A 16,926-nucleotide genomic window follows, 5' to 3' on the forward strand; every position below is an offset into this window, starting at 1 on the left:
TAAAACTCATAAAGAAAAAAAAAGGTTGCAAAGTAAGGCTAAGAAGTTAATATTCCAGAAATCTGATAGGTAGGTGTTGATTTAATTAGTAGCCACTAATTAAAATTATGAAGCTGCTTTTCTTTTGCTATGAAAAAGGCTCTAATTGTGTCTGTATATACCACCTGCCAATGTAGCCACTCTGGGTAAATCTAGCATGAGTCTGGAAAGCATGGCCTAAGAAAGGAGTGTTAGGGTAGAAACACGCTCTATTTGGGGGTGATAGCTGATGGGTGCGTGGGTTATGAAGGAGACATACATACATACTCTGATAAAGATAAAATTATTTTGCTAATAATTTTGCTAATAATTTTATTATTTTGCCAATAATAAAACCTTTGCTAATAGACAACAAGGAGTAATAAAGCAAGAAATCAAAGAAAATTTATTACAAAAAGAATTTATTAGACAAACACACCAATAAATTGAGTCTAAGGATTTGGTTGGGAAGCCACTGGGCCTTTTAAAGCAGCAGAAGTTCCAAGTCACATGCCTCAAGCATTAGTCCATGACAGTTTGTGGAAACGAGTCAGGAATTACAGGGCCATGCCAGTCCACAGGGGAGCCTCCCACCTCCCTCCCTGTGCTTTCTTTTTAACTGAAGTCCTTGATTCTGCCATCTGAGAGGACTGGAATTAAATATTTGCCCTTTATTGCAGAAATTCAGCTTTGTTACAGAGTTTGCCCTGTGCACTTGACTTGCCTGGAATAGTGCCTTTGGGAAACCAACAAGCAGTTACTGAAGAAGGGTTTACCAACATGCAAAGTGAACAAAATCAAATTCTCTATTACGGTAACTGCCTTCTTAATCTCATCTGGCACCAGTTGTCTTTTAGAAGGTTATAATGTGTTGTTTGGAGAATATTTTTCTTTAGAATAGAAAGAAGGAGTCTAACTAGTAAGTAATACATAATTAAATATTTACTCTCAAATTTTATGACTCAATTATGAAGTCTTACTTTAGGAAAAAGGTGGGTATCTTCCATCATTCCTGATAATAGAACTAGATATTTCAAAATGACAATAACAAATGTGTTCCCAATACCAAACAGTGCGCTTTTACTTTGAAGCCATTGCTCATTAAATTTCATTGTTAACGGCATAGGCTACCAGGAATATAGTATTCATACAGATCTCAGCTGGCCACGAGTTACCAAAGTGAGGATGAAACATATAAGACATAGTTGGGGACCCCTGGGTTTCTAAGACATAGGCTACAAGATCCTATTATATAGAAAACTAGGGCGGCGCCTGTGGCTCAGTGGCGGGTTCAAACCCAGCCCCAGCCAAAAAAAAAGAAAGAAAGAAAGAAAACTAAAGGAAGAGCATTCCAAACAAAACTGGCAAGGAAATTTTTTGGAAGATCTAAATTTTTTTAAGGGAGATAATAAAAGTAGCAGTTAGAATGTGTGTTCAGGTAAGTTCTTGCAGTTGAATCTGTTAGGAACAGGGGTTTGGTTTCCACGGTAGCTCCTTACACCCAGGAAGAAGCATCACTTTCACAGCACCATACCAGGACAGTCTGTTTAGAACAAGAATTGCTTTCAAGTCAGAATCCTAGATGAAGATCTAAAAATGCTGAGTTTGTGCTTTTAAAAATTAGTCCAAAAGTCCATATGTAGTGTGTGTTGGTGGGGCCAGCTCTCTCCCAACCTGGCTCACTATTTGAGAGCCCAGGAATTGCTGGGGGCAGATAGATTAGCCAAGACTGAAGTTTTAAAATATCAAATATCTCAAATCAAAATAGGCAGCCGTTTGCATAGACCCCATGATATTAGCTGAGCCATGACTCCCTTCATTATTATTTTTATGCATTTGGGGTCACTGTGAGGTTTGACCCAAGCTGTTCTCAAAACCTGCAGTGTAGAAGACCTGTGTCTACATTAGCAGCCAAGTCTAGCTACCAAGCTGGGTTACCTTTCCTAAACAAACCTGGGGCCTATTCAGAAAAATAAGGTACCCACTCTCTCAGGAATAACCTGCGGAGAGTCTGTTTGGAATGAGTATCGTTCTCCAATCTAAATCTTAAATAACCATCTAGAAATGTTGAGTTCTAATGAATTTTTAAAAACAGTCCATTTCACACTGGCAGTTTGTACATGGGCCAAGCTCTCCTAGCTTCATTGAGTATTTGGAAGGAATCCCGGGTTTGGGCCAATAATCAAGTATGAAGGGGACGCAGTCGGCTATGAAAGGGAGAGCTCCATACCCTCCGAGTTAGAACCTTTGCAGGTGCCTCCTGACTGCGCACAGCTGACGGGCAGGGCACCCAACACCTTCAAAAAAGAGCCCTTGAACTGAATTAAACCTGGTCAAAAGTGAAGAGCAAGGTCCAGAAAGATCTGAGGACAGTCTCCGTATCCCGACGCTTTTGAAGATAATAGGTCCCTGACCCCTTTGTGGCCCGCGTGGACCTAGGGCGCGCGCCGGCAGAAGGGGGTGCGCGCGGAGTCCGCAGCCGGCTTCTCCCCGCCCTCTGGCGGCGTCTCCGGGCAGCTGAAGAGCCCGGGCGCGCTGACACCCGCGCGCCAGGAGGGGGCGGTCCTTGCGCAGCTGCGCCTTCCTTCGAGGAGCGGGCCCACGATTACGCCCAGCCCTGGTGAACCCCGGCGAGGTGGGGTCCGGAGGGGCTGCGGTTCATAGGTGCGGGGCGTAGAAGGGGGTCAAGTAGGAGGGCCCGAGGAAGGGTGCGAAGGGGCTCCCGGCGGAGGCGGCAGTCAGCGGGAAGGAGGTGGTGGCTGGGAAGAGGACGTTGGCTGCCGAGTAGGCGGGGAAAGTCTGGAAGGGCAGAACGCCAGGGCTGCCCGCTGCGGCCCTGGGCGTCCCGGGCTGGGACGCGCCCACTCCCGCCTGCGCCGCGCCTTCGGCGCCCGGGTTCTGCTTCTTCCACTTGGTCCTGCGGTTCTGGAACCAGATTTTGACCTGCGTTTCCGTGAGGCTGAGCGACAGCGCGAGGTTCAGGCGCTCGCACACCGACAGGTAGCGCGTGGCCCGGAACTTGTTCTCCAAGGCCACCAGCTGCTCATAGGTGAAGGCGGTGCGCGCGCGCCGCGGCTTGGCGCAATTGGGCTCCGCGCGCCGGCGCCGGGGTCGCGGGGAGCCGGGCGAGCCCGGGGATTCCGCGGGGCCGTCCCCGCCGTCCGTGCCGCGCTCCCCAGCCACCAACGCCCCGGCCCGGGCCTCCGGAGAGCGCGCAGCCCTCTCCCGCCGCCGCGGCGGTCCCGCGTCCTCGTCCTCCTCTTCGGCCTCGGAGCCCTCCAGCGGGAACTCCGGACCGGCGCCTCGGCCCGCAGCATCTAGGGGAGAAGGGTACCGTGACCAGAAGCCCGAAGCGACCCGGGCTGTCCGGGTCCCCTAATCTCAGAGCTCGCGGGTCTCCCCAAGTCAAACCTCCAGTTCTGCTCCTCTCCCCACACTGCGCTTCCCCACCCCGGACAGTACATTTTCGCAAGCCGCTTAGGGGTACTTTGTCCTCTAGCTGTTTATGAATCTGCCAACAATTAGGCGTCCAAACAGAATATGTGGAGCGAATGAATGACACCCCTCATTAAGAAAGAAGAGTGACCTTGTTGGGCAGCCAGATGGGGGGCAGCGATCTGACATTAAGACATGGAGAAGTCAAGCGCGTTTAGGGTTGTACCTCCCCAGTCCCTACATAAGTCTATTTTGGTCTAACGCTCCTAGCAATTAAAAAAAAAAGTTATTAGGCCCTCCGCTTACCCCGCCCCCCGCCCTTTAAAGTGAAATTCCCCCTTTCCCATCTTCTCTCTCCCGCCGTGTTAATAGAGTTTCAGATTTGTGCGGGGCCGGATCGATAGATGTCATCTATTAAAGGTAAGTTTTAATCGAACAATATTAGGATCAGACAGGGAAAGGGGGTTTGAAGTCGGTACCTGCAAGCTGTGGGCAGGAGATATGCAGGCGCCAGTAATAGAATATCGATCACGAGGGTGGGGGAGGGGAGCGCGGCCCCTCGGAGAGAAGATCAGCACAATTACTAGGCCGCCTGCCCGGGTCCCAGCGCGGCCGCCAGAGGCGCCCCGGGCCCCAGGCAATCACTGCCAAACTTGTAGAGGGGAGCAAGGGACTGTGCGACGCCCAGTCTCCCCGGGGACCTGAACTCCTGACCCACCAGGGAACCTCGCGCCCACGCAGCATAAGTTCTGCTTTCACCCTTCCTTTAAGGACAACTTTCCTGGACCCTTCGTCAGGTATCCGCGAGGCTTGTAAGCCAGAGGGTTTCTAGGAGAAAGTACTAAAAGTTTCCCATTACCGCACCCACGCCTCGATCCCCAACTCGATGAAGCGCTGGATCTGGGGGGAGTGAGCGTGTGAGGCAGCCTCGTCTCGGGGGGTGTCTCCGGGTGGCTCGAAGTAGGCACCTGACCTCGCTACTCATCGACACCAGGGCACAAGCCTCAGCTTCAGCGCTCTCATCCATAAAATGCGGGCGGTGTAACCATGTTGTCTACCTAGCAGGTTCCGAAGTTTTTCATCACCTTTATTCCAGCCCAGGTCCTGGCACGCGGGAAGCGCCTTAAATGCCGGATAAATAAGTGAGTCCGGCAAAGTGGGCGCTGGGTGTTAGATGCGCCGGTGAGCAGAGGCAGGTGAGCAGGGAAGGAGCTTCCGTGGCAAATCCCTGTCCCGGAATGCTCAGAGCCTCCTCTCCACCTCAATCCAATTCCGAGACAGGGGCTGCACTTAGTACCTGGTCCAGTTGGGCCTTCGGGGAGGACGCCGTTAAGGGCCACTCACCGGGCCCTTGCTTTTCCCCCACACACACTCCGCCCTCCATCCAGACAGGCCGCCTCGCGTTCTTACCAGGGGTCTCCTGCTGTCGACCCATGTCCCGGGAGCGGCCGTCCTTCGCCACTTCGACCTCCGCCAAACTTTTCTTGGCTTCCCGGGGAGCCAGGCGCACGGCCGGGAGCGCAGCGCGGGTGAATTTCTGCGGGTCCAGGATGTCCAGTACCGAGAAGGAGATCTTGTGGTGAGACGGAGCTGCCTTGGCCCCGCCGTCCTGCCATGCCAGCATGCCCGCTACTGCGGGCCTGGGGCCGGCAGCGCAGGGTCCGGTACGGCCGTCCGGCTTGCCTTTGGCCGAGCCCAGAGCTAGGCTGGCTAGACCAAGAGAGACAGAGGAAGGGGCGGGGAGAGAGCCGCGGGGGACTGCGCGCGGATTGGCACTTGCGCGCCCGGACTGGCCTGGGGACTACCCGGCGCCGCGCTGGGGGCGCTTACCTAGGCTAGGGGGAGCCTCCGCGCGCCCGGTGCGCGTGCCCGTGGGGATGGTGCCGTCCGCCCCTCTCGCCTCGGTCCCCAGAACCGAGGAGTGCGCGGGGGCGGATTCCATCCCGAGGAACCTCCTTACACACACGCCCCTCTCTAACTTGAGTTTTTGCTCTGTCCCCGGTGTTTCCGTCTTTGATTTGGGGATGAATCAAGACTGGGGGCTCAATACTTCAAGGCAATGCTCAGCACATCTCCTGCCCCGCCAGTGAATCACAGTAATAGCCTCAGACACGGTTCCCTCGGATTAAAAAGCGAGCCTCTTACTTTCACCGTTTACAGTATGCAAAGCCTTTGGGCTTGCGCGATCTCTTGATTCCCTGAGCATCCTTGTGAGGGAGGCGTCTGGTGAAGCACAGATCACGGCTCCCATTTTAAAGATGGGGAAATTGAGGTTCAAAGAGGAGACGGGATTTGTCCAAGGTTACTGTTGGTTGGTGACAAAGTCTGGGTTCCAACCCAGATCTTCTACTGGACCAATGCTTTTTTTCAGTACATCCTACTGTCTCCGAAATAGAGGAAGAAAATCCCGCACGGTGTTGGAGTCTTTCCTTTCAAGCTGAGTCAGAGGCCAGCAATGGTTTTAGAGAGATGACTGTGCCCTTGTGCCTTGTAAACATCAGTGCGGATCCAGAGCCACGTGAGATGGCTCAAGGTGGTTACCTTGGTTTACTGTCACCCCAAGCACAACCCTGGATGCCCTAAAGTCAGGCCACTTCACAGTCAGAAATTCCATAATTTGCAATAGAAATTGGGTCTCTGGGAATCAGGTTGCATCTCTGACTCCCATCCTCTCCCAGCCCCTAGAAGAAGAAAAAGGTTAAAAGATGCTTGTCTGGTTTGAATTTAAGGTGATAGAAGAGAGACAATTGATGGCTCCCATCTTCCCTGCCAAGTCCCCTGGGATAGCAAACATCAGTAGTTTGGGGAAGATTCCACTAACCACACCCATCCTACCATTGCCTCACTTGGAGAGCACATTGCAGCCTGAGAACACTAAGCAAATTTCGAGACTTCTAGCCCACAACCACCTCTTTAGTCTGCTGTTCCTTTATTCCCAGCCCCATGGAGTCGCCAAACAATGCCTTGGCAATTAATATTGTCTAAGCAGGTAAGGAGAAGGGAGAGGAGCAGAACCCTTCCCACGAGCGTGCAAGGGGCTGCTAATCCCATGTGTTACTGAAGAGGCATCCTTGGAGGCCAGCTCCTTGTAGCTTTTCTCATTCAAACCTTTCTGCCCCTCCCAGCAGCAGCTACCATATTCCCTGTGGACTTTAAAGCCCTGCCAAAATTCAAGCTCCAGTCCTAAAGTGAAGATGGATTGTGCTTTTAAAGCTCAGAAAAGGAAGTGCCCTGCCCAAGTCCACTGGACCACTTCCCTCCAAAGGGAATGTATACTGTGTGAAAACCGAGGAAAAGATGGTCCTGGAACTAAAAGGTGGCTCCAGGAAGGAACCTAGACCCCAAATCACAGATCTTTCTGAAATACGGATGGGGTACTTTGTTTTCTGTTTTGACAACTTTCTCACCCAGTTCTCACTTGATTTTTTTTAACCTTCCTTTTTCTTTCTCCCCCCTTACTCTATTCGTTCTAGTCCCTTTTACCTTTTTTTACCCGTGTTTATATTTGTTTGTACTTAGGTTCTTCAGGGTAGTTAGGAATAGATTTCCTTAAGATAGCTCGGAATGGAAATACATGGCCTCCCACAGTCCCTCTTAATACCTCCTCCTGTTAAGAAGCCTTGAGATGGGTGGCGCCTGTGGCTCAGTCGGTAGGGTGCCGGCCCCATATACCCCGGCCAAACTGCAACCAGGAAATAGCCGGGCGTTGTGGCGGGCGCCTGTAGTCCCAGCTACTCGGGAGGCTGAGGCAAGAGAATCGCTTAAGCCCAGGAGTTGGAGGTTGCTGTGAGCTGTGTGAGGCCACGGCACTCTACCGAGGACAATAAAGTGAAACTCTGTCTCTACAAAAAAAAAAAAAAAGAAGCCTTGAGATGCTTTTCACAGGATGGCAGGCTGGCATTCTAGAGGACACTCCATGCCCCAAACCAGAGCCACAAGGAAGGCCCAGCCAGTTACAAGCAGCCCAAACCTGGAATATTTTCATTGAACTTTATAGATCTCAAAAGTTTTTGTTTAAATGATGTGAGTCATCTTTCCTTTGAGGTCTGCCGATGTTAAATATGGGAAAGGCCCCCGCAAAGGAAGAAGCAACAAATTGGGGAGAAAGCCAAGAACATATGCGGACCATGTGCTTTAACCTGTCAATTTTTGTTTTGTTTTGTTTTGAGACAGACTCTCACCCCAGCAGAGTACTGTAGCGTCACAGCTCACAGCAACCTCCAACTCTTGGGCTTAAGCAATTCTCTTGCCTCAGCTTCCCAAGTAGCTGGGACTACAGGTGTCCACCACAATGCCCAGCTATTTTGTTGTTGTTATTGTTGCAGTTTGGTGGGGGCCGGGTTTGAACTTGCCATCCTCAGTATATGGGGCCAGCGCCCTACCCACTGAGCCACAGACATCACCCTAACCTGTCAATTTTTAAGAACTGCTCTTAAGGATTTTTAAATTTTTCTTGCCCTCTATTTCTCTGGTAGCTCTGATCTGTGTGTTCTGTGCATGGCAAGGTTATGTGAACTCTCACTATTAGTACTTGGCTTCAGGCAACAGTGGCACACAGGACACACTGCTGTGTCCTCCATCCACGGTGGAGGAATAGAAATGCTCTCTCTTGTCCAACTTAAAGAGAAGCCTCCTACCCAAAGATTAGCATACATGCTTCAGTTTGGGAGAGCGTGGAAGGAAAAGTCCTAGGGGAATTTTTTTCTGGCCACCTGCTTTTTAAAAGACCAGGTGGCAGTGAGGCCTCCTTTTGGGGTTCAACTTGATGCCTTAACATCCTCACTTGAGTATTTATACCCAAGACGTTCCTATGTGATACATATATCCTTATGTAGTAAGCCAGCTTCCCTCTGCACATGGATTTGGTGTGTGTGTGTGTGTGTGTGTGTGTTCAGTGTGGGCATTAACATTCTGCCTGAGTGCTGTCTTTAAATTGCTTTGATGCTAGGTGGGTTCCAACCCTGACCTGTCCTGATGGCAAGTGATGCCTGTAACAAGCTTGGGATCAATATTCATAGCGGGTGTCCTGGGCTGATAACACTATCCAAGACAATGTTCACTATCAGTGCAGACAGCTGAGATATTGCACCATTAGGGATGTTGTGTTAAATAACCTTATCCATTTCTGGGGCTATTTAATGAATTTCACAGTTTAGATAGTATCTTTAAGGAGAAGGCAAAGGCTATTCCGGAGGCACTGATGCAAATCAATGGTGCCCAGCTTCCCTAGCTATTCTGTAAACAAAGTAGTCTATGATTCCAGCACAGCCATGAGGAGCCGCTACCCGTGCCATGAATAGTGTTAACAATGGAAAGAATGTGCAGTTTATGCAGAAGGAAGGAGGGTGATATTATGAGCCTCGTTAAAGTTACCTTAGATAACATCTTATGTTCCTGAAATAAAATACAACTGAAATTCTCTAGGTAAAACCCCAAGGTTTGAGCCAGCCCCCAAGGGTAGGATTTTTTATATGCCAAAGAGACAGCTTCATAAGGCAGAGCTTGCTGACCAAAAAGGGAGACCTCCACTGTGGGATCACCTTGTGGACCTCAGCCAGGTTTCTCCAAGACCAGCATCTTCTACTCAAGTCCGTCTGTAAAATGGGAGGGGAGAGACTAGGTTTTAAAAGGAAACTGCAGATAGCAGAATCGGTTGTTTGTTTACTTGCCTCTGCAACCCTTGTAGCTGGAGAGTTCATTTACAATTAAAGGCTAGCATTTCCCATTTCCCACCAGAGCTTTGAACTCTGGCCGCCAAGCAGAGCAAGGATTCCTTTCAAAAACCCACCTCTGAGACTTCAATCCATGAAAGCTGAGTTCAAAGTATAGCCTTCCCACTTGTCCCCAAAATACAAACAAAATAAAAATGTTTACTTAAGATACTTTGCTTTAAAATACCAGTACACATTATCTTGCAAATCCAAAACCCAACTTCTTTATTGTGGAATTACAGAGAAAACATCAAAGATAGTGATAAAACAATAGTGGTTATATTGGTAAGTAGAACACATGTTAATTGGTCCTGGTAATAATAATGAATAGTAACAATAATAGCTGCTTTTTGAATTTTTTTGTAGAGACAGAGTCTCACTTTATGGCCCTCGGTAGAGTGCTGTGGCATCACAGCTCACAGCAACCTCCAACTCCTGGGCTTAAGCGATTCTCTTGCCTCAGCTTCCCGAATAGCTGGGACTATAGCTGCCACAATGCCCGGATATATTTTTGTTGCAGTTTGGCTGGGGCTGGGTTTGAACCCACCACTCTCGGTGTATAGGGCCAACGCCCTACCCACTCAGCTACAGGTGCTGCCTAATAATAGCTGCTCTTTCTTGAGCATTTGTTCTGGACCAAGCACTGGGCTAAGCTTTTTTGCACATGTTATTTCATTAACCCTCCCCAAACCTCACAAAGCGTGCACTATCATTATCCCCAATTTACAAACGGGAAAATGAGCTTAGGTTAAGGAACTTGCCTACAACCCAGCGGTTGGAAGTGGTAGAGCTGAGATTTGAACCCACACAGTGAGATTACAGAACCCTAGTCCAGTAAGGTTCTTATCGAGAAACTGAATTCCTGCCCCAGGATGAAATCCAATTGCAAACTTTTATCATATGGCTTTTCCTCCAAAGTAACACACATAGTTGGGACACATTTCAACAAGATCTCCAAGAAAATAACTAAGCCGGAGAGCTGTCTGAAGCGCTTAGACTTGGGGGATCCAGTTTTGGAAGCTCTCACATTCAGCATTTACTAATGTGGTTTTTGGTTTTTGTTATGTTTTGAGTTTCTGTGAGACAGAGTTTCACTTTGTCACCCTTGGTAGAGTGCTGTGGCATCATAGCTCTCAGCAAGCTCAAACTCTTGGGCTCAAAGCCATTCTCTTGCATCAGCCTCCCTGGTAGCTGGGACTACAGGCACCCACCACAATGCCTGGCTATTTTTTCTAATGTTTTAAGATATTCCCAGGACAACCTCAGCAACATAGCAAGAGGCTGAGTTGGCAGGATTGCTTGAGTTCAGGAGTTACCAGCTTGGACGATATAGCAAGACCCTGTCTCAAAAGAAAGAGAGAGACAGAGATATTACAAAGAGAGCCCAACAGAAGGGAATTAGGGAATTGCCAGGCAAGTCAAATTGCTCTGGACATTTGGAAAAGTAGAGAAATGTAATTGGGAGAAAGAGAATGGGGAAAAAATGTCAAGTGACAAGCTGAGGTCAAATGAAGAGAGACCTGGTAAAGTGGGCCAGAAAGAGCAGAGACACACAGCAGTCTGGGCCCTTTCTGACAGTGAGCCCAAAGAGGCTCTGACTGTACCAAAGAGGTATTTGCAGAAAAAAGACAAGGCAGCAGAGTAGAAGTTTGCAAGCACAAACCACCTGCTCCTGTGTGGAGTGGAGACCAGAATGATCCCCGTTTTTAGGTGGTTTTTCTGTCACAGCCCTCTGTTTCCTGAATCAGTACCCAAATTTCCCCACTTCATCCTCTTCTCCAGGTCCCCCTGCCTGCGGCTTCATGCTGCCTCTGCAATCTGTTTGGCTCACTTGGGTGTGCAAACTCCAGCCCTGGGAGGGCCAGGCCATGGCTTACAGGTACAAAGCCGACTGGATGAGGATCCTGGCAGACTGGAGTACTCAAGGGGACGTGGCTACTCTACTTGATGGTTTGTGACTTTGTAGGAATGCTCATCTGCATTGCCTAATCTTGACAGAAATCTGGATTATTTTTACGTGACATCTGCAAAGTTTTAAATATTGACAACCAATTCAAGATGTCAGAAAACAGGCCATCAGGGAAGGGCTGTGGATCACAAATTTTCAACCTTGGCTGAAACCATGCCAAGTGATCTCATCCAATTCACTGTTCCTGGCATTTTGAGGGCTTCTGTGGTTCGTGAGATGAAGACTAAATGCCTTGGCGTGGAATGCAGGCTCCTTCAAGATCTGATCCGACTCCATGTGCAGCTCTGGTCCCTGGACTGTGTGGGTCTCCTGCCTGTGCCTGCTGCCTTCTCAGAGGCTCTTCCTCAGTGAGCAGGCAGTGTCCGGGTCAGAGACACTCAACTCAAGCGATGGCCTATTCCTGACCTACCTAAGAGCCAGAATAGTGCAGTCAGCTCAACAAGGTGAGCTGCACCCGCCAGATCCCTCTCCCAGGAGAGGCCCTCAGGGGATGCTCCCTGCCACTGATGGGGGCTTGAGCTTAATGGGCAAGGAAAATAGAGAGTCGCCACTAGAGTGTCACATGAGCGTAGAAGTTATGAAGAGGTAGAGACTCCTCTGGGTGGGGCGGGGAGTTGAAGAGAAGAGGTGAGCAGAGCAGAAGCTGTGAGAGACACCAGCGGACGGAGACCACCGGCCGCTGCCTCAGGAGCTTCTTCCTGACACTGGTTGTTCTGCTTCCTCAGGGTTCCCTGGGAGTCCCCGCATCCCTAGAAACACACATCCCACTTCAATGTGAGCCACCGAGAGGGGTGCCAGTCCTCGCAATAGAAGAGCCCTGGTGGCCTCACTCCTGTCTTCACCTGTCCCTAGCCAGGAAGGTCCTTCACATCTTCAGGTCTCCTGTTCAGGTGCGGCCTCCCTGCCTTACCCCATGCTGGCTTGAGTGTGCCTTCCACAGTCTTTCCAAGGCATTCTTCCATCACAGTCTCTTGGTTTGTCTTCTGGGATTCGCTCCCCCTTTTCTGGTATCAGTAGGCCTTTTGTTTTCTTTCTTTTTTTGAGACAGTCTCACTCCATTGCCCTGGGTAAAGTGCTGAGGGATCATAGCTCACAGTAACCTCAAATTCGTGGGTTCAAGCAATTCTCTTGCCTCAGGCTCCCGAGTAGCTGGGATTACAGGTGCCTGCCACAACGCCTGGCTAGTTTTTCGATTTTAGTAGAGAGGAGGTCTTGCTCTTGCCTGTCTCAAACTCCTGAGCTCAAGCAATCCTCTCACCTCAGCCCTCCAGAGTGCTAGGAGTATAGGCGTGAGCCATTGCACCAGGCTGATGGTGTCAGTAGTTTGATTATGTCTTCAAGCCCTGGACCCCACCCTTGCATGTGGTAGTCATGGGACTGCCAGTCAGGGGGTCCGCCCTCCCCTGGCCAGGGCGTTGGAGTTGTCTCTCTCCCTTAGGAGTTTGAAGCAGAGTGACAGTGGGCTGGGGATGCTTCACTGTAGCAGTTGTGCCCAAATGAATCATCTGTTACTTTCCAAGCCCCAAACTGATGGTTCTGCTACTTCCCCAAGTCTGGTTGTTCAGCCTTTTATTTGCTTCCATATTAATAAACTGCCCACATCCTTCCAAACTTCTCTCTCCCAATCCCTCACATTTTGGACTTGAATTAGCCAGAGTCACAAAATCCTGACAGGCAAAGCCTTTATCACACTGCATGGGATACATAGGTCACTACGAAAGTTTTGAGACAGACTGTGTTATGGTCCATTATTTCACTTACAGGAAACACAGACGACGGTGTCCCTTCTGATTCATTCCTGCAAGTTTCAACTTGTTTGGTTTATTGGTGTTGCTGGGAGGGCTTCATTTGTTCTGTCCTCATAGATTTTATGTTTCTTGATTTTTGTGTATCTCAAAACTTTCATATTGACCCACGTATAGACTGCATGGCCCTCAAACAGCTGGGTCCACGTAGATCTATCTGTCTTTGTGCCATTAGCACCTTGGCATTTAGTAGGTTGAAGAGCTGAAGGAAATAAATTTTGGTCCAGTAACATAAACCCAAAGCTCTACAGTATGATTAAGAGGGATTAGAAACCCACACCTTAAAAGGTGGTATAGGCTGAAGATAAAAATAGGCTCAGGAAATGTTTACACGTGGAAATGGGTTCATAATGGATCTGACTCAGGGGAAGTGCCATGCTTATGCTTTCAAATAGGTCATCTATCCTGGGCACTATGTTCTTTGCAAAAGAAAAATGCAAGAATAGAACCATGAATTTAACTCAGGTGGCACTTCTGACCTGGCAGAAATGTGTAGTGGTATCTAGTTTCTGAAGATGACCACCCCTGATAAACCACACTGCTAGGTATTCATGCCTGGGTGTAGTCCACGCTTATACTCAGCCAAGTCTGGCCTGGGGTAACTCATAGAACATGGCTAAACAGACTCTAACTTCCAAGGCTTGGTCACGAAAAGTCCGGGGCCTCTGCCTTGTTCTCTCAATGCTCACTCCTGAGACATTTCATCTTTTTCTTTTTGTAGAGACAGAGTGTCACTTTTTCACCCTCAGTAGAGTGCCATGGCATCACACTGCTCGCAGCAACCTCCAACTCCTGGGCTTAGGAAATTCTCTTGCCTCAGCCTCCTGAGTAGCTGGGACTACAGGCACCCGCCACCTTGCCTGGCTATTTTTTTTGTTGCAGTTTGGCCGGGGCCGGGTTTGAACCTGCTACCCTCAGTATATGGGGCCGGTGCCCTACCCACTGGGCCACAGGCGCCGCCCGACAGTTCATCTTCAACGCTGGCTGTCATGCTGTGAGATACTCAAGACACACATAGGGGCCATGTGTGGGGCTCCAGCCAACAGTCAATGTCAACTCATGGCCACGTCCTAGATTCTCAGAGCCATCCCAGAACTCCTGAATCCAAGTGTGTTATGAGAAGCCTTCCAGGAGATTCTAACACACACTGAAGCTTGAGAAGCACTTCTAGATGAATGGCTCTCCACTTTGTTTTTTCATGACAGCCTGTCTCAGTAAGACAGAAGACACTTCCCAATGCAGACAGACTTTGATCCTAAGAATAAAGGTCCCTGCTACTTTTGCTCCCTTCTCCCTCTTATAGTGGTGCCTGGCTTTTTGCTGGGAGGGTTCTCCTCTCCCGTCCCATGTGCCCACAGTGGGACTATATACAAATGCCTCTCCCTCAGCCCTAGTATAGGCACATGAATTAGGCTTGGCCATCACAGTATCGCTTCCCTCTGAACACAGACATGGGCGGGGGGGGGGCACTAACATAAGAGCCAATCAGATTTCTTTCTGAAACTGTCAGGTCAAGTTGAGGAAAAGATTCTTCACCGGTTGTTTATCTGTGACTCCATGAACCCTGAAGCTGATAATCAGCCCTGCCTGAAGTTATCAATTGCTACACTATCTGATTGTGTGAGCCAATAAATTACTTTAAAAGTTAAGCCATTTGATATTTTGTTTCACTGGTAACCAAAGAGTCCCAACTAATATAAGTAAACCTGGAAGGATTATACATGTGTCTACACAGCAATAGAGATAGATGGATTGATAGTTGGAGCTGAAATTCAGCCATGAATTTTAAGAGTTGTTTTTGGAAACATAATGGGCCCAAAGCACAGGTGATGAAGCACACATCTTTGCACACTGTGGGGCTGATGTGCTACCTGACCAGCTCTGCCTAAAATATGCAAATAAGAGTCCATTGGGGGCCAGATACAGTGGCTTACACCTGTAATCTAGCACTGCGGGAGGCCGAGGCAGGTAGATTGCCCAAGCTCAGGAGTTTGAGACCAGCCTGAGCAAGAGGGAGACCCTGCCTCTAAAAACTAGCTGAGTGTTGTGGCAGGTGCCTGTAGTCCCAGCTACTTGGGAAGCTGAGGCAAAAGAATCACTTGAGCCCAAGAGTTTGGGGTTGTTGTGAGCTATGACATCATGGCACTCAACACCAGGGCGACTGAGTGAGACTCTATCTCAAAAAAAAGAAAGAAAGAAAGAGTCCATTGGATCAGGATCCCAGGGAGGCTTTTGTTTCTCTGGTATAAAAGGCAAGACTCCGTTGTTACACGGCTTTTTTCCATTCCCTCCTATCTGCCTGAAATGCAGCCATGACACCTGGGTGTGCAGCTGGCATCTTGAGAGGAGGGAGGGTGAAAGCCACATGCTGAGGGTGGCAGAGCAGAAAGACAGAAGCAGCCTATCCTTGCTGGCTCTTGTCCCTGTCCAGGGTTGCCTTCCTCTTGGCTTTTTGATATTTCAGGTAAAATAACCCTATGTCATTAAGCAGCTATTGCTGGTTTCTGTTACATGCAGCCAAATGCAACCCTCACTTTGACAACGTCCTTCACCTGTTACATCCAAAGAAAGGTCTTGGATTTTTCTATCAGATCTCAGCTCATCAGTGGCCCACACTCAGAGACTTGCCACCTTGGACCCACCTGCCATTTTTCAGGTGAGAGGCCTGGGTTCATATATTCATTTCCTGTCACTGCTATAACAAATTACTACGAATACAGTGGCTTAAAACAATATATTTATTATTATTTTTTTTTTTGAGACAGAGTCTCACTTTCTTGCCACCAGTAGAGTGCTGTGGCATCATAGTTCACAGCAACTTCAAACTCTTGGGCTCAAGAGATTCTCTTGCCTCAGCCTCTCAAGTAGCTGGGACTACAGGCAGGGTCTCACTCTTGGTCAGGCTGGTCTCGAACCTGTGAGCTCAGAAAATCCACCTGCCTCAGCCTCCCAGAGTGCTAGGATTACAGGCATGAGCCACCGCGCCTGGCCCTCAGATTTATTATCTTACAGTTCTTGAGGTAAGAAGTCCTAAAATCCGGGTGTCAGCAGGACTGCAGTCTTGAAGGCACCAGGGGAGAATCCCTTTCTTTGCCTCTTCCCCCTGCTAAAGGCCGCCTGCATTTCCTGGCTCGTGGCACCTTCATATTCAAGAACAATAGTGTAGAATTTTCACATTTCCTTTCCCTGACTTCTGCTTCTTTCTTACATCTCCTTCTCTGACTCTGGCTTTCCTGCCTCCTTCTTCCTCTCTCTCTCTCTTTTTTTGAGATAGAATCTCACTTTCTTGCTCCCAATGGAGTGCTATGGCATCAGAGCTCTCAGCAACCTCAAACTCTTAGGCTCAACCTATTGTCTTGCCTGAGCCTTCCTAGTAGCTGGGACTACAGGTGCCTGCCACAACGCCCAGCTATTTTTCAGAGACAAAGTCTCACTCTGGCTCAGGCTGGTCTCAATCTCGTGAGCTCAAGCAATCCACTTGTCTCAGCTTCCCAGAGTGCTGGGATTACAGGTATAAGCTACCTCGCCTGCCCCCCCTCTTCTCTTATGAGGACTTGTGTGATTACATGTGCCCACTTGGCTCACCCAAAATAATCTCTTCACAAGATTTTAGGCTTACTTACATCTGCAAAATCCCTTTTGCAATATAAGTTGTTTTTGTTTGTTTGAGACAGAGTTTCACTATGTCTCCCTGGGTAGAGTGCTGTGGCGTCACAGCTCACGGCAACCTCCAACTCCTGGGCTCAAGCCATTCTCTTGCCTCAGCTTCCCAAGCAGCTGGGACTACAGGCGCCTGCCACAATGCCTGGCCATTTTTTGTTGCAGCTACCATTGTTATTTTAGCAGGCCCAGCCCAGATTCGCACCCGCCAGCTCAGGTGTATATGGCTGACGCCCTAGCTGCTGAACTACAAGGCACTGAGCCTGCAATTGGAGATCAGGATGTGGCCATCTCAAGGGGGCATTATCCTGTCTCCTATAATCTAGAG

At 49.2% G+C, this 16,926-nt stretch overlaps 1 protein-coding gene across 1 annotated transcript; it reads right to left on the minus strand.

The window, feature by feature from the left end:
• Positions 1–473: 473 nt before the first annotated feature.
• On the minus strand, positions 474–5,928 carry NKX1-2 (NK1 homeobox 2). Its single transcript, XM_053586539.1, has 2 exons — positions 4,864–5,928; positions 474–3,335 (listed from the first exon to the last, which is right to left on the minus strand). Exons 1-2 carry the CDS (start codon positions 5,075–5,077, stop codon positions 2,677–2,679), a joined length of 873 nt encoding a protein of 290 aa, XP_053442514.1. The 5' UTR covers positions 5,078–5,928; the 3' UTR covers positions 474–2,676.
• Between the last annotated feature and the right edge of the window lie 10,998 nt (positions 5,929–16,926).

The sequence above is a fragment of the Nycticebus coucang genome, chromosome 3, assembly GCF_027406575.1.
Source record: "Nycticebus coucang isolate mNycCou1 chromosome 3, mNycCou1.pri, whole genome shotgun sequence".
In the NCBI taxonomy this organism is placed as follows: domain Eukaryota; kingdom Metazoa; phylum Chordata; class Mammalia; order Primates; family Lorisidae; genus Nycticebus; species Nycticebus coucang.